Genomic DNA, 15,725 nt, shown 5'->3' with positions numbered 1-15,725 from the left:
CTCAAGCACAGCTGGCTAAATGCAACCCATTCAACTGCTACCCATATCCCTGCTGCCCCTTCCCCTCGCAAAGCACAAGGTATTCGGACGACACCACCCACAAGCAGCCCTAGAGTTTCTAGGACACTTGGAATGAGGTGTATAATTCAGGTGTACTAACTCAAAGTAATCCCGTTATTGCATCTTTGTACTTACTACAAATGATCCACCTAAAATGCTATCCACTGGCAGTTAGGCGACACAGAAGCACTTTTTTCGATAGCCACGTCTATTACTTTGCTTCAAAATGTGGCAGGTTAGCCCTGCTGTGGGGAGATGAGAGTGAGCTTTCCTGCCCATTGGCCAAGCAGAGCCCTGGACTTCCCCTCCTGGGGCCTTGCCTTGAAGGCACCAGTGAATGCTGGATTTTACACAGTAACTATAAATCCCCGTTAGGGCTGCTTCTATGCATTTCGGGTGCTCCCAAGCACTGTTTGAGATATGGGTACAAAGTCTTGAAAAAAACAGCTTGACCAGAGGCCCATAGGATAGAGGGGGGAAATGGGAGATGTAACCAGCAAACTATGACAGCTCTGTAACAGGGGTGGGGAATCTATTGTTGGTCTACCACTTGCAACATCCCTGCTGGAGCGGATGAAAATTGTCAGGTCTATCATCACCATCATCATCTGAAGGGCCACAAGATCCCCAGCCTTTTTCTACAATATTACCTTAACCACCAATAAGCTATTTTTCAAACACAAAATTATCAGATTCTAGACATAGTGTTGCAATCAATCAACTAAGTCGTACCCTAGCCCATTGAAACTAACAAGCCCAAGTTAGTCATGCCCAGGCATCCCCAAACTTCGGCCCTCCAGATGTTTTGGACTACAATTCCCATCTTCCCCGACCACTGGTCCTGTTAGCTAGGGATCATGGGAGTTGTAGGCCAAAACATCTGGAGGGCCGCAGTTTGGGCACGCCTGGTATAATGCATTTAACACACTATGATATCACTTTAAACAGTCATGGCTTCTGCCAAAGAATCATGGGAAGTGTAATTTGTTAAGAGTGTGGAGAGTTGTTAGGAGACCCCCCCCCTATTCCCCTCACAGAGCTACAATTTTCAGAGCTCCCTTTGAAGAGAGAAAGATACTTAAACCACTACAACGACTTGTAGTTCTGGTAGGGGGAATAGGGATCTCCTAACAGTTCTCAGATCCTGTAGAGCTGTTGCCAGTCAGAGTAGACAATAGTGGTCTAGATCAGGCATCCCCAAACTGCGGCCCTCCAGATGTTTTGGCCTACAACTCCCATGATCCCTAGCTAACAGGACCAGTGGTTGGGGAAGATGGGAATTGTAGTCCAAAACATCTGGAGGGCCGAAGTTTGGGAATGCCTGGTCATGCCTGTTGACTACAATGGGCCTTCTCTGAATAGGAACAGCATTGTTGCAATGCTCTTTATTTAAGAGCCAGATAGGTTGGACCCCTTATTGCAAAGAATGAGCCAGTGTCTCGGATAATTTCCAGCAACGTATTTAAATTGCTACATTTTTATTAAAGTAACAAAAGTGTACATTTTGCAATATATCTGTACATTTTGCATATAAAAACACTATTGTACAATAATCATTCCTCCCCCCCCCAACACAAAATAGCTTACAAACTTTATATTATTTTCACCAATTATGAAAAGTAGGTCCCGCTCAACAGTCCAGCTCAAGTTTTGCAAACATTTTTGAGAAGAAAGGAAAGGGCACACACACTCACACCCATAAGCTGTTCCTAAATCACAGCTAGTCAGCACTGCAACAGTTTGTGTCAGGCTTGTAGTCAGAAGGCAACAAAGAGCATACATCAATTCACAGCTTTTACATGCACGTTACAAAACAGATTTTGGCCAAATTTGGTTGGCTTAATGCTAACAACAACAAAAAATCTTAATACTAGATTCCATGCCTGGTACAATAGCATGATATTTGGTAACCTTTTCTGTTCCCCCAATCAATCCTTCAAAGATGTTGGGGAGGGGTGGGAAACAAGCACCCTTCGTTGGTAAAGAAGGAATAAGGGGAACTACTAAGATACATTTAAACAGAGTTGCATTGCTCGTGCCAACCTGGCAAGCCAAAGAAGTACTGGCATTAGGGAAATTCCATGTAGAGGCAGGGAGTGTAGCAAAACAAACTTTTTAATTTTTTCCTGGACATGTTACAGTTCCCACTCGTATCATGTTTTCAATGCACCAGATAAGGAACAAACCTCCCAGGTAGACTTTGAACAGAATCTTTCCTCAGAGGGGGGGAAAGCTACAGTGCAGAAAGTGTTCCCCTTGTCATGCTACCAAATATTGCACAAGTATGCTAACGGAGCGGCAGCACATCTTTTAAGCTTATAGGGGACCCTTAGTGCTTTACAACCTTTGTATTTATTGACTGGAGGGTCTGGTGCTCAAACACTAGAAGCTTCACGTATTGAGCTTGAAGAAATTAACGATTTCACAGATGGGCTGATGCACCTGCAAGTTTTACAAGCTAGAAAATTTGGGGTGCAAAGAAGTTTCCCCCATGCAAACCCTACTGAAGTGAACAGGAAATGTGTAGTTGACACCCTTGTTAAACGTCTGTCCATCTCAATAGAGGTTGCCCAGGAGAACTTCCTGGCAGGTTCCAGCTTTTTAGAAAGGTGGTCTTAAAAAAAACCCAAAAACTATTCTGTACAAAAAGGCCATCATACCCCTTCAATGGTATGCCACTGTGGTGCTGAGATTTCCCTGTTCAAACATTCAGACACTCGAGCACAAAACATCTTAAGAGTTGTGTGAGAAAAGGGTTTGAAAAGTTAACAGCTGCTTCGAGAACAGAAAACTCTCCCTCAGAAGCCTCTCCTCCTCCAGAGTGCCCAAATTTTAGGAAAATATATTGCACAGTGTCTTGAGAACTCAATTCACAAAAGGCAGAGGAGGAAAAGCTCTGGGGATGGCAAAGCAGTCATCCCTTCAAAGTAAGAGAAAACCAAGCACACCTTGTGCTCTGAAGATGTTGGTCTTTAGAAAAAGAAAAAAAGTTAAGTGCCCTGGTTTTGAAATCACGTCTCAGCAGTTATTGGCAGCATAGTCAGTAATTTTACAAGGTCAAGATAAAGGCATCAGAACAGATAAAACCCTGATCAAGGCCATCTCCCAGTAGGTAGGTTAGTTCACATTGGCCTGGCCATTGCCATTGCACTTTTTTGTTTTATGGGAGTTGACTGCTAGAGTAACCAACCAGTGATGCAGCACAGATCCTGGTTCTCCTCCCCAAGCAAATCTCCTTATGATTTTAGAAACCACACATTTGGGTGCCAACTGGAATTTTGCATGAGCATGAGGTACAGGATGCGGTGCAGAAAGAAATCACATTTTGTGCAAAAAGATGGGCTGGCACTTAAACTCAACACCCAATAGAGCAAAGAAAGTGGCTATCATTGAGACTGTGTTTTAGTAAAATGCTTTTAAGCCATGAAAAAGCAGAAGGAATTGCTCAGATTGGGATAGTGGGTGAAGCTGGTGGTGAAGCAGAACTTGTATATCAGTTTAATAAAAATGAATGGACTTTGAAGGAAAACTGTCACAGCTAGAATGAGGCCATGTCACCCCGATCTCAACATGTAGGATTCATGACTTAAGTACTACCATCCTGGCCTTTAGATTCACAGTTGTTGTAGCACTTACCCCATAGTTAGTCACTGCTGAAAAGTGCTCGGCCCTGCCCCACCCCCTTTTGTTTTCAACCCTGCATTTCCCAGGTAGGTAGGTCAACCCTCCAGAATTGTCATCCAACACCAATTAGGTAGATACTGGCTTTTTTTTTAATAGACTCGCAAGCTTGCAACAGCTTTTAAAAAGGCACCTCAACACCACTCCACGGAAGAGTGGTGCCTACTATTTGATTTTGGATTTTCTCTTTAAAAAAAATATAAATAGCTCTTCATTTTTTAAAAAAATACATCCTCAGGTGAGGTATACAGTAGCCCATGTCTTGGCAGTGTAAGGACAACGGGGAGTGCTTAGCTGGAGACTGTCATCATGTAGCTTTTGGAAGGGCTGGTGCGCCCCAGCATCATCTGATTTTTGCAGGTGAGCATCCCATAGGAGCTCACAGGTGCTGCAGGTGCTTCATATAGAACACAGATGGATCCATCCTCACCAATCCGGTAGGATACCTCATAAGGGTCCACCCAGAGTGTGAGTTCACTGGGCAGGAGCTGATATAGCTGCTGGAGGTTGAGTCCAATCTGGCTAGCTGCCTTGTTGATGATAGGGTCCATTTTATGGTTGATACGGATGCAGCGATAGCCAGAACCTTTGAAGGGTTTCTCAGGGAACCAGTGATGTTTATAATGCTCTGCAAGGGCACAAAAAGAAACACCAAGAATGGTAAGTGATCACACTGAATAGTTGCTGAAACACAAGAGACATTTTACACAAAGCAATGTACAGCTGCTAGCTTGTTTTACTTGGGCTCCCATCCTATGCCTTCGGTTTGATCCAGACTTTGACATCAATCAATCATCCAGACTTCAACTACCATATGCTCATTCTTTTCTAGTGGTCAAAGTTCAAAAATTCATTAAGGCAAACCTTTTACACAGACCAAGTCCTAGCACCATAAAAGGTTTGTTCTAATAAGCCGTTTTGAGTTCAGATAGGCTTTTTTTGTTCCATTGACAACTCAACCATTATTTCCCATGAGGAACATAAAAAGGGAGTTACAGGGATAGTTGTGGACAAGTTCTGAAGCTTGGCAGTAAGGAAGCTTTTTTTTTTTTTTTTTGGTCAGGAGTACCAGGAACCTAGAAGCCAAGCACTGAAGATTCCAGGAGGTTTAACTGATGCATTAGCCAGAGTACTTCACTAATCACGTAAAGCTCCTTGGCAGACAATGTCATTAGCATGCATCCCTGGCAATCCTCACCTCTGTAGTCCAAGCTGACTTACAGCTCTATCCCATAATTTGTTAGGAAAACCCAATTGCATTATATATTCAGTAACACAATGGAGGGGCAGTGATTAAGACAGCCTTCTCAATAGAGGCTACTCAGTTGCTGGCAGCTCCTGAGTGTTAGTCCCACTAAACTCAGTGGAGATACACTTCTGAGTAAATGTGTCTGGGATTGCACTTCGGGAGAGTAAATTATCCAAAAAGCACAAACACCATGGCTATTAAGTTTGTGGCAGAATAATTATGCCTCTACTTCAAAGCAGCTGTAGAACAAACTTAACTATAAGTCAAGATTCTCTGCAGCTATTGACACTAGTTGTTTCAGACAAAACCATGTAGTTCCCAGGAGCTCAGCAAAGGGGTTCAGATCTCCTCCACAGAACCCATTAACTACCGGTAGCATGCCTCTCTGATCCTCCCAGTTCTTTGGAGCAAAGACTGCACAAAATAAACTTCCTAGTGGCTTCTGCCACTATCAAGTTTCCTCTTTGACAAGAACAAAGAGCTCTCCTTCACCCACACCCTTGTAGCTCAAATAAGTTTTTGTCTGATGTCATAACATTAACGTGACGAGGGGGAGAGGAAGAGAGAAAGGAGAAAGCACAGCCAACAGATTGTATTGATGCTTTCCAGTCTGAATTTTTTATTACAGCAATGATATACCCAGTTAGAGAATGCTTTGCTACAAACAAAAAAGTCTCCCACTGAAGCGGAGGTAATTCTCGCCAACCACTGCATCTTTACGCATTCATAGGTGATGAATGTTTTTTTAAAAAAAAGTTTTGCGTTTGGCTTTGGGAGGTGGGGTGGGGAGAAGAGAGACACAACCTGAACTAAGTGACCAAAGACTTTTCCTAGAGATGCTGACATCTAGAAAACAGGGGTGGGGAGGAAAGACAAGAGGAGATCGCGGCAGACCGGTGGGTGTCCCTCACTTGTTCAGCGACGGAGAAAAGGTAACCTGGCCCAGGAAACTGACCCCACCATGAGACCAAGAAAGAAAGACATCCCCGCTTGCTTATCCTTCGGAGGGGGCTCCGTCCTCTCACCTGTGAGCGCCGATTCCAGGGCCCCGCTGAAAACCTGAAGCTGCTGCTCGCTAACGCAGCCGCGGGTGCGGAGGAGGCTGGACACGAAGCCCACGGCGGCGGCGATCTCCGGCACCATGTCCGCCCGGCTGCAGTTGCTAACGCAGCTCCCATTCCAGCGCTGGATTTGGCTCATGGCTGGCTTAGTGGCGAGGTCGGGGCGGTCCGCTTAAGGCTCCGGGCTGTTTTTAAGAGAACGTGCGGGTCGGCAAGAGGCTATGGCAGCGCAGCTTGGGCTCGGTCCGTTCCCTGCGCGGCCGTACGCGGAAGTTGCCGCGGCTGCTGCTGCTGCTGTTGTTGCTGCTTAACGATGGTCTTTGGTGGAGGCGCCCTTCGCGTCCGCCGCTCTCCCCAGCCCGCTGGTTAGCTTCGACGGGCTCGGGCTGCGCGCAGGGCTCTTAATACGCTTGGAAAGCGAGGCGTCACCAGCCCGCCCGCTCTCGATTGGCCAAGCTCTTTCTCCCCCCCTCCGGAATGCAAATGAAGCTGTGACCTCAGCAGGGTGGAAGTTTTGACGCGAGTGAACTCGGAAAGCCAAGCCCCGAGAACATGGCGGCGGCAGCTGGGCTCCGTTTGGCGGGGGAGGTGTATGCTCGGAGGCTATTTATAGGGCTTTGCCTAGTAGGGGAGCTGTAGGATTAAGGGAAAGAGATTGCAGCTTGCCAAGCGAATCGGAAACACAAGGAAGAGGGAGCAGCTAGTCCCCCACCCCCAAGCCGCCCAGGGAAGTCTGGCTTTTTAAATTAGAATTGTATCCCATTCCCAGATACACATAAACGTACTTAACAGTACATCCTGTGCGGGTTTACCAGAAGTCAGAGTTAGGCTGCTGCTGTTTGTTCCCTCCAGGATACGATTATCTGTAAGGGCATCTACTCCGGAGGAAACTATGGATAGAAGGACCTGCCCATTTCAGTTTTCTCACTTTCCCATATTGCAAGCTTAAATTCAGTTCTCCACAGTTCTGCGATGTTTCTTTAAAACAAAAACAAAAAAAACCTCACGAAAAATTTGCAGCATTTTTCTGTTAATATCTCCCAATAAACACATTTTTGTATTGTTGCCTTTGTCTGGAGTGAAGTCAAACCACTGGGGAGTTACAGTTTCTGCTGTGGCACAGCATGGGAGAGACATGTTTTATTGCACTTGTGTCAGATGAAGGTATCTGGTTGTGCTGATGCAGGTGTACCATGGCAGACCCTCCCAAGTGCCCCTATTTTCCAGGGACACCCCTGATTTGGAGCAGCTGCCCCGGTTTCTGAATTGATCCCAGAATGTCCCACTTTTCCTTAGGATGTCCCTATTTTCACTGGAGAAATGTTAGATGGAATGGTAGGATGTCTCTATTTTCATCGGAGAAATGTTGGACAATATTCCATGGTGTTTCTTCTCTCTGCTCTTCTCCCAGCAGTCATTCTTCCTCTGTTTTTGCAAGTAATGTGTTTTTGTGTGTTGTCTTCACTAATATATTCATGTTTAGGGACACTTTCCCCCAATATATCCATTTTTGTAACATGGGTTGGTTGGAGAACAGCAAACTTTGAAGGATGGGTGTGTTTTGGTTCTCGTATTGTTTTGGAAATTGTGAATTGGATCCAAGTTCAGCTTTAAATGTGAACTGAATCAAATTTCTCTGCTATTCCTAAAGGGAATCCCCAAGCTTGGCGTTTCAAATGACAACCTCACTGGACGCAATGTTCCCTGTGTGATGCCTGTTCTCTAGGAACATTGCCTTGAAAGTGAAACGGAGTCAAAGCTTTGGAAAAAAAAATGCTACATGATATTGTCCTTCTAAGATTATACCTACTTAGCCTGGAAGAAGGGTTGCTGGACAGAACACTTCCCCACATTAATAAAAAAAAAAACCACAACACCTCCCTGCACATGGATAGCTAGCCCCTCCGGTCTGTTCAAATCAAGGAATAACACAGTTTAGGGTAATAAAACCAGAGGCATTGTTAGGAGGTGGCCCAGGGGCCCAAGCCCTGGGTCTTTTGTTGCAGACCTCAGATCTCCTGCCTCCCCCCATTCCCCCAATTAAACTTTTAAAAAATAATTTGCTTATAAGGCAGCTGGACAGTCTGCAAAGCGCAGTGCTGATGAAACCCCACAGACACCTACTGCCTTAATTTCCCAGAGGCATCCATAACATATAAATTAGGGTATGCAAATTGGTGTCTGGACCTGTGCCTTGAGTCCTTTAAGTACCTAGCAGCACTCCTGATTAAAGCCATTATTGCAATTAATGGGTTCTATTGATTTAGCTTTATTGCATGTGTATTCCTGCTTTTTCTCCAAGGGGCTCTTACATGGTTCTCCCATTTTCCTAATGTCATCATCGCAGCAACCTTGTAAGGTAAATTAGGCTGCAAGGCCCAAAACCATTCAGAGAGTTTCATGGCTGAGTGAGGATGTGAGCTTGATTCTCTCCAGACTCCAGCACAACAGCTCTCTTTAGCACAGCCGAGGGAATTCCAAACACCACCTCTATTTGTTAGCCACATCCCCATTTGTCTTTATATTTGCTCTTTGTGTGATTTTTCTGTTGTTGTTCTGCACAGATGATTATTTATTTATGTTTCACATTTGTATGCTGCCTTTTATCCAAATATTTCATCGGCGTCATGGGATACATTCCTGAACCCCTGCTCATGCAATTTTTGGCTTTTAAAAAAGGTCGTCCGTCCCCCGTCCCCCCGCTTCTTTGATCCCTCTTTGTACTTTTAATGCTTTAAAAAAGTTCAGTCCAAGCAGTATTTCTAAGCTGTACCGCTTTAGAGGGGAACACAATGAAGGCCGCAGACCAACTCAACCCCCAGCCTTCCAGGCCTTTTTTTTGCAGGGATGTACTTTGGCTTGATAGACAGCACTTGATATAAATAGGCATAATAAACAAAACCACCTTGCATGGTTTCCTTCAGCTGAGAGAGAAGAAGAGACACACTTCTAAAGGGCTATGTACACATTAGCAGTTTAAAATGCAGCCGTGTTGTTTCCCTAGTGTGGTGTAGTGGTTAAGAGCAGTAGACTTGTAATCTGGGGAACCAGGTTCGCGTCTCCGCTCCTCCACATGCAGCTGCTGGGTGACCTTAGGCTAGTCACACTTCTCTGAAGTCTCTCAGCCCCACTCACCTCACAGAGTGTTTGTTGTGGGGGAGGAAGGGAAAGGAGAATGTTAGCCGCTTTGAGACTCCTTAGGGTAGTGATAAAGCGGGATATCAAATCCGAACTACTCTTCTTCTTCTTCTTCTTCTTCTTCTTCTTCTTCTTCTTCTTCTTCTTCTTCTTCTTCTTCTTCTTCTTCTTCTTCTTCTTCTTCTTCTTCTTCTTCTTCTTCTTCTTCTTCTTCTTCTTCTTCTTCTTCTTCTTCTTCTTCTTCTTCTTCTTCTTCCCCTGCTTCATTTCAGAATTGCATTTGCAAGTTGTGGTGCACACCAGAGAGGTGGCAGGGCTGTCTTTACCCACTGCACACCACTCACTTGCTTTTCCGGTGCCTGCAACCGCCTCCAAATCCTATTCATGTGCTGTCATATGAGCATGCACAATGGCTGTCTCAAAGGTGCGCACCTTGGCTTAACTGTGAAGTGAACATGGCTTACATTTTCAAATCAGATGGAAGCTACATATCAAACGACAGTATTTCTCAAGAAACTACAGGACAGATCTGGATTGTGGCTAACAACATGTACACGCAGCTTCAAACACCAGTGGTGGGAGTGCATCAGAGCCAGAGTAAATGACAATGCACACATAGTCCAAGATTCTCCTGCCTTGACTTGCTGCTGAAACATTTTCTGCCACCACATCTAACTCTAATGAAAATAATATCCAGCCATTTTGATCCTCAACAGGTATTCATAGACTTTCAGCATGGGATTTAACTGGGTTTAGAAGCAAAGCGTTTCTAGTTTTAGCCATAAAATGACCACTTGATCTTGTCCTATGAGTGATGGGACATCTAATGGGATGTCTAACTTCGCTGTGCTAACAAACCTTATGTGGTTTTAGTATGTTTTAGTGAAGTGGGGCAAAGATCGAAGCTGTGTTCACACCATACATTTAAAGCACGCTTAAGGGAGGGGTTGATGTTCATTTTTATTAAGGTTTTCAGTACTGCATTGCAGTGCATATAAAAAAGAAAAACAGCACACTTAAGTTAAATATATGAGGTTGCTTGCATTTCCTCTAAACTAAAAAACCCCAAATGTTGCAACCTTTCCTTATAGCAGAGTTGTTCCAGCCCCTTGATCATTTTGATTGCCAACCTTTTCCAACTCTATAATACCCTTTTTGAGTTGAGGTGACAAAAGCTAATGGTTTGTCTCACTCCAGACATGCCACTGAATCGTGACAAAGACGTATGTTCTCCATAGTTAGCTTGTCATGAAATCCCATCTTCTACACAACTATTAGAAAGCATGTCAAACTGCAAGTAGATAAATAGGTACCACTCCGACGGGAAGGTAAACGGTGTTTCCGTGCACTGCTCTGGTTCAACAGAAGCGGCTTTGTCATGCTGGCCACATGACCCGAAAGCTGTACGCCGGCTCCCTCAGCCAGTAAAGCGAGATGAGCGCTGCAACCCCAGAGTCGTTCACGACTGGACCTAACAGTCAGGGATCTCTTTACCTTTTACTCTGGAGAATACCCCCTGCCTCATGATAAGGCTGGCCCAGTTTCCAATAGATCCTCAGTGAGATTCTTGTTTGTTTTCACAATGAGATCATGAAAAACCCAGGAAGATCACTGTGAATATGCAATTGCTTAAATTCATCTGGAGTAGAACACAGCGGCCACACCTACAAGTCATAGTTTTAGACAGGCAGTGGTTCAGGTTTTCAGAAGGTTTCGGAATGAGCTGGTTTTCTTTTCTAAAAGTCTCTATAAAGCTATACATTCTGGGTTGCTTCAAATGGGGCAAAAATACCCATGCCAGTCAACTGTGGATCAAGTTCATGAAAAGACAGGGCAATGTGGTAGCTGTGTCTTCCCTTCCCCCACCCATCTGCCATGGCAAAGTATCTGCATCATTGGACTGAAGGATCCAAGCAAATCTCTCACTATAGCCAGCTTTGTCTCTGTAGGCTTTGCAATAAACCACTGGATTAAAGTCATGCAAGGGCTTTTTTTTATTTTTAAAGCATTGGCACACATGGAGAGACATACAGAGACGCAGCTGAAATAAGAACATCAGCCGTCACAGGTCGAGGATTGCTGCTATTTAGGTTACATCTCTGCCGGCGACATCCTCACATTGGGCTTCGAGATCTTCATCATGCCCTGATGAAGTTTCTCGAGGATGTGTGCAATAAACCCTATGCATGTTGGCTTGGAAGGAAGATCTATTGTATTAAATGTGGCTTACTCCAAGGTGCCCTTTCTTATCTATGGCAAATCCTTTCTGGGGGTCTAGTTACACATGGCACTAAAGGAGTCTTTGCATGAAAAGTCTAGCTCATACCTGCCAAGTTCCAGCCTGAGAAATAAGGGACTGGACCGGAAGTAGCACTGCCGCCATTTTGGAACTGGGCAGAGCATGCTCAGAAGCGACTTTTGATGCTGCTCTGCCCTGTTCCAAAATGGCTGCCGCACCAGAAGTCGCGCTGCAGCCATTTTGGAACTGGGCAAAACAGCATCAAAAGTCGCTTCTGAGTATGCTCTGCACAGTTCCAAAATGGCTGCCGCGCCAGAATAAACCGGGGGGAAACGGGGGTTTCCCGGGGAATACGGGAGACTTGGCAGCTATGGTCTAGTTCGTTGTTTGGTGTGGGCTTTAAAAAAATGCAGATTAACTTGGTTTCCAAGCAACATTAATCCAAAACATGGTTTAACATGAAGATGCCAGTGTGGGGGTTCCCATAGTGGTGAGTGTATTGATTTTGCTCTTCCTCCAGTTCTGCTTTCACTGACCAAAAGTTGCCTTAGTATGTCATTTGAACCCAGGCTAATGGTTTGTCTCATTTGAGGCAAACCACAAGCTCTCGCCAAGGTTTGTCCTATGGCAGGACTGGAGGAGGAAGAGCAAAGCAGCTGCAATCTCCTCTCTACAAGCTTGCACTTGGGCTAAGCCATAGTTTTGACCAGGAGTCGGCAACCTAAGGCCCATGGACCCCTCGCTGCCCGCTTGGTCGGCTCCCGTGAACCGTACTAAACTGGCGCAGAGCAAAGCGGGGACCGCCTTCTGCGATGCTGGCCGGCTTCCCAATGGGAAGCTGTGCGTGCCTCCTCCACACTGGAAGGAGCGCAGAAAATAGCGTTTGTGCATGTGCACTCCGGCCCACCTGCGGGACCATGAACCGGCCGAAGCCACAAAAACTTTACCGACCCCTGGTTTTGACTTACCTGAAAACTGGGCAGTTGCATTAGCAGTGAGATGGGGGGGGGGATGTGTAATGTAACTCTCTACTTTCCTGCTGTGGTCTTGAGGAAAATCTTTCTTCTGAGGTTAATATTTGCCTTAGGGGGAAAGTTGTGAAAGGGAAAATTGCAGTATTGTAACAGGGCCTAGAGGTCCTGAAAGTCAATAATAACAGGAGAGAAGAGAGAGGTAGACTTGCGTTGTCGTGGGAAAACACACACAGCCTCTCCGTTTGTGTGTGTGTAGGAGGCGCTGTTCTCAACACACCTCAGGTTGAGGTGGGCTGCAAGGAGTCAGTTCAGAGACGTGAGGCGGTGGAACAAGGCATTTTCCTAGGTCACTTATATCACAATCCTATGGATGTTTACCCAGAAGAAGTCCCACTGTGGAAATTACTCCCTGCTAAACATCTTTAGGATTTCAACCTGAAAAAAGAATTTGAAATGCCTGTGGCTGCATCCCTAACCCTGAGAAGAAACCCCATGCAGATAAGTGGGATTTACTTCTCAGCAAGTATGCATAAGCTTGTACTGTATTGCACATGTGGCCTTACCAGTAAGATAATTATAATTAGTAGCTTGCTTTTTTTTGGTTCCTTCCTTCTGAGACTTACTTGCCACTGGATACCAGTTGCCGGGAATCACAACTGCCCTCAATGAATATCCGTCTTCAACTGGGAATCTCCCAGGAATTCACCTTACTTAGCTTTTTAAAACAAACCACCCCACCCTCGTATGCAGGAGGCAGTGCCTATTTATTTGAGGGTTTCCCCTCTCCTTCTAATTGAAACAATATTAAATCAGATTAAAGTCAGTATGCCTCTGACTGAATTGTTTTTTTAAAAAAATAAATTTTATTCCATTTTCCAAAATTAACAAATTAAAATAAAAAAACAATCTTTTATACAAAACATCTTGTGTTTTCATCTTATACCTTGCTCTGCCGAGCTGTGACTTCCCCCCCTCCCTTCATGCGGGTTTCTTATTAAATCCCTTTTTTTGCAGTTCCTTTTTAACTTTTTAGTCAATTCGTAGGATTTATTTCAATCCTGCAAGAGTTTTTAACGATCTACAATTTTTCTCCATGTAGTCCACATATTTACTCCAGTCCTTTTGAAACCTTGTCTCCCCTTGGTCACGGATCTTGCAAGTCAATCTAGCAAGTTCAGCATAGTCCATCATTTTTGTCTGCCACTCCTCAATTGTAGGTAATTCCTGTAGTTTCCATTTTTGGGCTAACAACGTCCTAGCCGCGGTTGTCGCATACATAAACAATACTTAATCTTCTTTTCTAATCTCTCCTCCTATTATTCCTAACAAAAATGCTTCCGGTTTTTTTGGGAAAGTATATCTAAACATCTTTTTCAATTCATTATATAACGTTTCCCAAAATCTTTTAACTTTTTCGCACCACATATGATAAAATTCACCATCTCTCTCCTTACATTTCCAGCATGCTTTGTCACTCATTCTATACATTTTAGCTAGTTTAACTGGAGTTAAATACCATCTATACATCATCTTATATACATTTTCTTTCAAGGCAGTACATGCTGTAAATCTTAAAGTTTGATTCCATAATTTCAACCACGCGTCATATTCAATATTATGCCCAAAATCCTTTGCCCATTTGATCACCACCTCTTTTGTTAACTCATCTTTTGTATACCACTCTAACAACAGATCATACATTTTTGCCAAAAGCTTTGTTTTGCCTTCTAGCACTTCTATTTGGAATTTGGACCTTTTGTCCTCGAAACCTATTTTTCTGTCCTCTCTAAGCACATCATTTATTTGATGGTATTCTATCCATCCTGTTAATACTCCTTTAATTTCTTCATAGGGTTTCAGTCTCCAGCCTTTTTCAGTTTTTGTCAAGATTTCCTCGTACGTGGCCCGCCTCCCCTCCATATTTACTTTCTTAACTGTTAGTACCTCTGCTGGTGATACCCACCATGGTGTTTTAGTCTCTAACAGCATTTTATTTCTTTCCCACACCTCGTACAGAGATCTTCTTATCACGTGGTTTGTAAACCCTGTATGGGACTTTTTTTTATCATACCATAGATATGCATGCCATCCAAATCTATTATTGAAACCTTCCAAATCTAGCAGGTCCGTATTTTTTAGAGTTATCCACTCTTTTATCCAACATATACAAGACGCTTCATAATAAAGTCTCAGGTCTGGTAGAGAGAATCCGCCTCTTTCTTTTCTATCTACCAAAATTTTGTGTTTTATTCTAGGCTTTTTCCCCTGCCAGACAAATCTTGACAAAATCTTCTGCCATTCTTGAAATTGTCTTGTACCCTTCACAACAGGTATAGTTTGAAATAGGAATAACATCTTGGGTAATATATTCATTTTTATTGCTGCTATTCTTCCCAAGAATGACATTTTCATATTAGTCCATCTTTCCAGGTCTTTCTTTATTTCTCTCCATACTGGTTCATAGTTATCACTATATAGATTAATATTCTTTGCTGTCATCCATATTCCCAGATATTTTACTTTTTTTGCCACGTCAAATCCATATTTTAGCTGTAGCTCCTGTTTTTCCTCTTTCGTCATATTCATTGCCATAACCTTTGTTTTCTGTCTATTTAATTTAAATCCTGCAAGTTGGCCAAATTTCTCCATTTCTTCTATTGCTTCTGCAACACTTTCCTTTGGGTTTTCCAATGTTAGAACTAAATCATTTGCGAAGGCTTTCACTTTAAATTGTTTTGCACCGACTTTAATTCCTCTAATTGCAGAGAGGTCTCTTAATCTATTCAATAGTATTTCCAGGACCATGATGAATAATAACGGTGATAGGGGACATCCCTGTCTAGTTCCTTTTGTGATATCAAAATATTCTGTTAATGTATTGTTAATTATCAATCTTGCTTTTTGTTCTGAATAAATCGCCTCGATCCCATTCAAAAATGCATCCTTCCCAACCATTGATTCCAAATTGCTCTTCATAAATTGCCAAGATATATTATCAAATGCCTCTGACTGAATTGTAACATTGTTTAGCCTATGGGGCAATCCTATGCATATTTACTCAGAAGTAAGTAACATAGAATTCAGTGTGGCTTACTCTCAGGTAAACAGCCTTAGGGTTTGTATACACTATACATTTATAGTATATTCAAAGCTCATTTCCCTCTCCCCACCTTCAAGAATTCTGGAAACTAATGTTTACCCCTCACAGAACTACAATTCCCAACACCCTTAAGAACATCTCCCATAATTGGGGGGTGGGGGTTGATTAAAGATATGGTGTGTATGCAGCCTTAGAGTTACTTCTGAGTAGACATGCCTAGAAC

General features: G+C 43.6%; 1 protein-coding gene across 1 annotated transcript; it reads right to left on the bottom strand.

Moving 5' to 3' along the window:
* Positions 1-1,504: 1,504 nt before the first annotated feature.
* BTG2 (BTG anti-proliferation factor 2) lies at positions 1,505-6,425 on the bottom strand. The gene is made up of 2 exons (XM_035123711.3): positions 6,016-6,425; positions 1,505-4,369 (listed from the first exon to the last, which is right to left on the bottom strand). The coding sequence occupies exons 1-2, from the start codon at positions 6,188-6,190 to the stop codon at positions 4,032-4,034; spliced, it is 513 nt and encodes a 170-aa protein (XP_034979602.1). The 5' UTR covers positions 6,191-6,425; the 3' UTR covers positions 1,505-4,031.
* Between the last annotated feature and the right edge of the window lie 9,300 nt (positions 6,426-15,725).

The sequence above is a fragment of the Zootoca vivipara genome, chromosome 7, assembly GCF_965207765.1.
Source record: "Zootoca vivipara chromosome 7, rZooViv2.hap1.1, whole genome shotgun sequence".
In the NCBI taxonomy this organism is placed as follows: domain Eukaryota; kingdom Metazoa; phylum Chordata; class Lepidosauria; order Squamata; family Lacertidae; genus Zootoca; species Zootoca vivipara.
This window is presented reverse-complemented; position numbering and strand designations above follow the sequence as displayed.